At 37.7% G+C, this 6,400-nt stretch overlaps 1 protein-coding gene across 1 annotated transcript; it reads right to left on the bottom strand.

Annotated features, from left to right (window-relative positions):
* Nucleotides 1-2,547: 2,547 nt before the first annotated feature.
* On the bottom strand, nt 2,548-5,673 carry LOC107560098 (zinc finger protein 761-like). Its single transcript, XM_016244148.1, has 5 exons — nt 5,569-5,673; nt 4,543-4,754; nt 4,235-4,302; nt 3,876-4,135; nt 2,548-3,785 (listed from the first exon to the last, which is right to left on the bottom strand). Exons 4-5 carry the CDS (start codon nt 3,970-3,972, stop codon nt 3,097-3,099), a joined length of 786 nt encoding a protein of 261 aa, XP_016099634.1. The 5' UTR covers nt 3,973-4,135; nt 4,235-4,302; nt 4,543-4,754; nt 5,569-5,673; the 3' UTR covers nt 2,548-3,096.
* Nucleotides 5,674-6,400: the final 727 nt, after the last annotated feature.

The following is a 6,400-nucleotide window of genomic DNA, read 5'->3' as shown; positions in this document are numbered from 1 at the left end:
GCAAATTTTCCCACACAGTGACGTAGACATGTGGGGGAGTGTTTAAACGAGCCGTTTTAGGAGGGCGTGGACAAGTCTTAACTTTTATAAAGAATATCTCTTTGGATTTGAGACTTTAGTCTTTGCAACTTTACAGATTTTCTTTATGCACCAAGAGCTTGTAACACTCCAAAGAGAAAGGAAAAATTGAAATCGCATCATATGCCCCCTTTAAAGCAAGACATTGAAGGCAAAAACATTGTTTTTTTTTTTTTTTGGGGGGGGGTAATGCACTGGACAATTTTGACATTTTAGGCTATTTGGCTTTTCATAAAGTGTTTCAGATCATTGGAAAGAAAACATCAAAAATACATCTATAAGTCTGTATTTTATTCCACTTCATCTGTCTGCTTCTGTAGATTTCAATATATTTTAAAGGCCATTTTCTCAAAATGAGTTTACTCCTCGAATGTTTTTACAGAGGGGTTTGTATCATATATCAATTGCCTGATTTTGCACTTTGTCTTTTTGCATCTGTAGATTTCAATTTCAATACATATATTTAAAGGGGTCATATGATGCTGCTAAAAAGAACATTATTTTGTGTATTTGGTGTAATGAAATGTGTTTATGCGGTTTAAGGTTCAAAAAACACATTATTTTCCACATACTGTACATTATTGTTTCTCCTCTATGCCCCGCCTTTCTGAAACGCGTCGATTTTTACAAAGCTCATCGGTCTGAAAAAGCGAGGTGTGCTGTGATTGGCTAGCTATCCAGTGCGTTGTGATTGGCCGAATACCTCAAGCGTGTGACGGGAAATTCTCCACTTCAGCAGCACTTACATACACCAAATTTTACCATTTTATTCCTATCTATATTCTGAAGGTTTTTACAGAGGAGTTTGTTCATTTATAAGATTTTATTATTGCCCTTTATCTATTTGAGCCTGTAGATTTCATTTATAATACATATCTTTTAAAGGTTGTTTTCTCAAAATGAGTTTTTTTTTCTCCACTTCAGCAGCACTTACATACACCAAATTTTGCAGATTTATTGCTATCTACATTCCGAAGGTTTTCATAGAGGGATTTATTCATATGTTTGCCTCATATAACAGTTTATTCCTAAAACATGGTCAAATGTGTTTTTTTTCTTATTTATGGAGTGATAAAATCAGAAATCTAAAATCCCTTCAAAACCTTTTACTCTAATATATCAACAAAATTAAACAACACTGTAAAATCCAATAGTTTACCTTACTTAGATTTAATTAGTAATCTTTACTTAGTTGTTATACTTACTAGGTTTTATTAAGTTACAGCTACTCTCAAGGCAAATAAAACAATTTACTTACTGTCTTGAGTGACACTTGCTTAAAATATTCAAGTAGCCACAAAGGAACCAATGATATTAATAAAGCAGTGAGAGGCAGCAGTGCACTAATATGTTGCTAATGTGCAACATAACAACAGAAGAAGAAAAGAAAACGAGTCTTAATAGACTTTTCACCCATTTCCTCCATGTCTGCAGTTATCTTTCACTAGTTGCATTCACTCGTTTCCAAAAGTCATCTTGAATGTTGAATTTTCAACACAACTGAAATATTTGAGAGAACATCACATAAGCTAACTTCATATTCAATTGATGTTGATTTTCCTAAAATGCTTTTTTATTTTTTTTATTCACCATTATATTGACTAGCGTTCCCTTTGGTTGGGCACTTGGAACTTTGTTTACGTTATTATAATTATCTTCCTGTTAATGCAGCAATGCATCGTGAAGGTAGAGTAATTTGGCTTCAAGGGAAGAAAAGTAATAAATAGGTTGCTTTTAGAAGGTGACTTATCTTCTAATTAAATTAATGTGTTATTTTAATGTGCTAGTGTTAGTCAATGAACTTTTGTAAAATTTATTTTTCAAATATACCATAAGAATCTCAAAATTGGGTTTATATAATTCTTAAATAGTGTGTGGTAATGTGCTAAAGTCACACACAGACTTAAACATTCAGCACATGAATCACAACAATGGTAACAATTCAATTTCATTTATTTTTATTAATTGTAACAATAACTTTTATTCGCTCTTTTTGTTGTGCTACTTCTGACACAAGACAGCAAATAAAATTGGCAAATAAAATCAACAACTGTAAAACAAAGCAACTGCATAATTTATTCATGCCGCAATGCACTCTGGGAGTCAGTGAGTAGCTATACTAAGTCATGAGTAAACCTAAATGAAAGGATCAAGTACCCCCTACCGTTCTTTTTTAGTTACTAGCGCTCTTGTGTAAGTAAACTAGAATAACTAAGCATTTGTCATTACAACATACTATTCCTATTTCACTTTACTTAGTTTTTTCAAGGCAATCAGGTTGCATGCTTTTTTTAAGTAAGCCCAACTAATTAGATTTTACAGTGAAGAATTTTGAACCTGAAAGACGTCTGTTCTGGAAATGTATGCGAATGAGTGCATATTTAATTAGATAATGCCTCAGTTGCATATTTAGACATTACATTTTAGAATGAGTGATGTTTGTGAGACTGCAGATGCCGCTGCAGACTCTGCATCATTGTGTATTTGGCTCCGCACACCTGGCAAACATGTGGCTTCTCCTCTAGGGGAGACTTCACGTGGCGCCTTAGCTTGGTTGCCATCGTGTACCCTTTCCCACATTGTTCGCATTTATAGGGCCTGTCTCCCGTCTGCAGTCGTTCATGGGCCGGCAATTTGTGAGGGTCCCGTAGAGCCTTACCACACACAGGACACAAATACACCTCACCCGTGTGTGAAATCAGATGCCGGCACAGTTCAGGAACTTGGGAAAAGCGCAGTTCGCAATGGTCGCACTGGTAGGGTTTCTCTCCCGTGTGGATGTGCATGTGTCCCAGCATATTGCCACGTTAGCGAAAGCTCTTGTCGCAGTGCTGGCAGACGTACGGACGTTCTCCGGTGTGCAGGCGCATGTGGTTCCTCAAAGAACCAGAATTGGCCAGTTCTTTATTGCACTCTGGACACTTGACTTTGGGACCCTGGTAGTCCGGCTCTTTCGTCCGATGGACTTCCCTGTGGACGCGTAGCGAGGGCCGGCGAGCGAAAGCTTTGCCACAGATGTCACAGACGAACGGTTTCTCGCCAGGAGTGAAGAACCTGGTGCTTCTTGAGGTCCCGTTTCAAGCCGTAGCTTTTGTCACAGTGCTGGCATTGAAAGGGCCACTGACCGCGATGCATCAGCAAGTGGGCTTGGAAGCTCTCCGGTGAACTGTATGTTTTACCACACTCTGTGCACATGTAAGATTTGTGTTTCTTCAGATGGCAGAGCTGAAAGAAGCTCTTGTCACACTCGTCGCATTTGTGCTTCCTCTCTCGGATAACAAAATGGAATGCTAATGAGCTGGAATCCTCATTAGCATACAATGTCTGCATTGTGTTGTCTTTGTTATCCGAGAGCTTCCTCTTGCTGCTGAGGTCTGACCTGTTTTTTGGATCTTGTCGTTTGTAGATAAGGATGGTTGATGAGTGCACTTTTCGAGGTTTAGCAGCAAGACGAGAGCTGGCTCTCAGGCTTCTCTCTGGCTTCAGATGTTCTGATGAACTCTGGGCTTGTGATGTACTATCACTGATGCTCTGGATCTTATCTCTAGCAGGATGTTCATCACTTTGCTGACCTTCACCGTCCCCATGTGCCTCATCTACCCCATTCTGCTCCAGGTCACTGAAATTACATGCTCTAGACTCCTGCACAAGATTTTTCTCCTTGATTGGAGGTTTTGTATCCTCTTGTGTGGCACTTTGAACAGGATCTGTTAGAATACAAACGTTTCCACATTTTACAAAGAACAACATCATATCATGGACCTCTTACACAGTGCAAATATTAAGTATAAACTCACCTGCACAGTCTGAGAGGTGATCTAATGTGATGGCCTCTAAAGTATCTTCTTGTTCTCTGTTTGGAGTACTACTAATTTCACAGGCTTTTAGTTGCATTAGTTATTTTTCAAGAGGGGCTTCTTCTTCTTCTTCTTTTTCTTTCAAGAGGAGCAGTTCTGTTCCTGGTTGAATGTCTCGACAGACCCTAAGGCCTAATTTTCCATCCACCTCGAGCACACTGACATTGCTCGCTTCCTCACTTTGAGCACTGCAGGCAAACCTGTGAAGGCAATTAAACAAGTCTCATTCTGCGATGTCTTGATATGTCACTTAATAGTTCTACTAAATATAATAATTAATGAATTCTGGGTAAACTTACCTCATCCAGTAGATTTAATCTGAGATAAAAAAAAAAATTAACACATTTTGGTATGTATGTTGAATCCCCTGGATAATAAGAACATGCATTTACTTCTTACTTGGGGCTATTATTCAACTAAACACAGTTAAAAAAAGAGAAAAAACTATAACATGCTTCTGAAAATATAAAGTACTTGCAGTATTATTAGGTGAGAAGTAAATGTAAAAGCCACTATTGTCTTGGAACACATTTGCTGTAGTGCTACTAAACAAGCCTTTGTCTCAGCTGTATGGTGCAAAATGAAATTTGAAACACACTATGCATACCTCAGCTTTTCCCTTCCTGTTTATTTTGTCAGGTTCCTCCAGGCCTAGCAGAGTGCCTTTCTGCAGCACTCACCTAACACACCACAGACCTAGCTGTCCATCTTCGGCCAGAGAAGGACCCAGGGTCAGCCCTCGTGGTACTGATCTCAGCACGATGTGGATGGAGTCTCTCATGTTCCCAGAGCCTTTATCCCTCTCAATGCCTGTAACCACTAGATAAAAACACACCACAATTAGACAAGGTGGTACTCACACACTTTCATCTTGAAAACTGTAGCTCAGACAATTTAGTGATAAAAATGGGACATTTTTTTTATTAAATGCAGATATAGATGGACAGCACTTACAAAACAAACTACTAGTTATTGATGAATTATTGTTATTGGGCTGTTTTCATTTTTAATTAAATTAACTGAAATTTTCTTTCTATTTCTTTTTTTATCAGATACATCAGACAGATTGATTTCTAAATGGTTTCTTATTTCTTACTGTTTGAAGGAAAGTCTGTATTAATTTATTATGGTTTTACAGTAATAACAATGGTTGTAACTACTGGTAATTTTTGTACTGTGAATGTCATGGTTAGATGCAATACGGATTAATGCAGTTCTTAATTGTTAAATGCAACAATTAAATGTTAAATTTTTAGAATAATTATGGTAAATTTACGACTTTGGTAACCTTTCACGTGATAATTCTGTTTGTAAGTTTATAAAGCAATGTGCCGTTAGTAAACTATAAAGCATTATGGGACAGATGCTGCAGATGCAGATGCAGACAAAATATATTCGAAGATGAATATCATTGTGCAATGCATTCCACATCTTTCGTAAGTGAAATAAAACATTATGGAGTAAAGCGCATTGTCCAATACGTTAGATCCCCAGCAAATATTGTTTTTGCTGTGTATCTTTAAAGCGTCTTCATAAATGCACAGAGCTAAAAACCAGCGGTCATCTATTTCATCTAGTTGGTAACTGGTTGAATCTGAAAACATAAGCATGAGCATAAACACTTTCAACCAACTAAGGGCTATATTTCCTCTGCGCAAAGTGCGCATTGGCCGCTGGACGGTCTTGTTTATCCATCCAAAACTCCGGGAAAGTTATCGTTCTCCAGCCAACAGTGCATCCACCGGAAGTCAGGTAGCTGACTGTTACAGAGAAACGGTCCCCTCTAGAAACAGCTACCGCTGCTCTCGCCCTCACCAAAGAAAGCTGAAAATCATTGGTTTGGAATGTATGTTAAATAAGATGTTCATGGATGTATTATAAAGGCTTTTAGCAGATGTTTTTAGCAAGTGTCGTATATACATTCACAATTTGAGTTGAATTACTGAAATAAATGAACTTTTCCACGACATTCTAATTTATTGAGATGCACCTGTAGATGTACCTTGGCTTGCCGTTTATGTTTTTTAACTAACGTTACTGAACTAGGAGAACCCTTATTTCCGATCTTTAATGGTCTTTCCCTGAGCTACGCTTTATTCTTTAAATTTAAAATGTTTAATTAAATCTTTTAAAATTTAACTAGACTGTCAAAACAAATGCAGACGAACTTTCTAGCACAAGGTGGAGCTAGAGTCACATCTCTGCTTTACACGCCTGCAGTCGGTAGAGGAGCACAGCTAGGGCACAAGTACAGACAAACATTTTTGTGGAAGGTTTGACAAAAACAATGGTTATAAGTATACTTTAAAGTATAAAACACCACCACATTCTGATGTAGTGTTTGTTTGTATTTTAAGTTTAGCACTTTCATGCCTATTTTAAAAATGGGGGGTGAGTTAAGGGGTTAAATGTTCTCATGCTGGCTATTCACAATTTGCCTACAGAGAGTACAAATGCAAAACATA

Source organism: Sinocyclocheilus grahami, unplaced genomic scaffold (assembly GCF_001515645.1).
Source record: "Sinocyclocheilus grahami isolate Dianchi unplaced genomic scaffold, SAMN03320097.WGS_v1.1 scaffold710.1, whole genome shotgun sequence".
Classification (NCBI taxonomy): domain Eukaryota; kingdom Metazoa; phylum Chordata; class Actinopteri; order Cypriniformes; family Cyprinidae; genus Sinocyclocheilus; species Sinocyclocheilus grahami.
Note: the sequence above shows the minus strand (reverse complement) of the source record. Positions and strands in the feature narration are given on the sequence as shown.

Coding starts and splice junctions, on each gene's coding strand:
- LOC107560098 (XM_016244148.1), bottom strand. CDS start 3,972: ATGCAACTAAAAGCCTGTGAAATTAGTAGTACTCCAAACAGAGAACAA. Junction 3,786..3,875: donor TCACCTCTCAGACTGTGCAG/GTGAGTTTATAC, acceptor GTATTCTAACAG/ATCCTGTTCAAAGTGCCACA.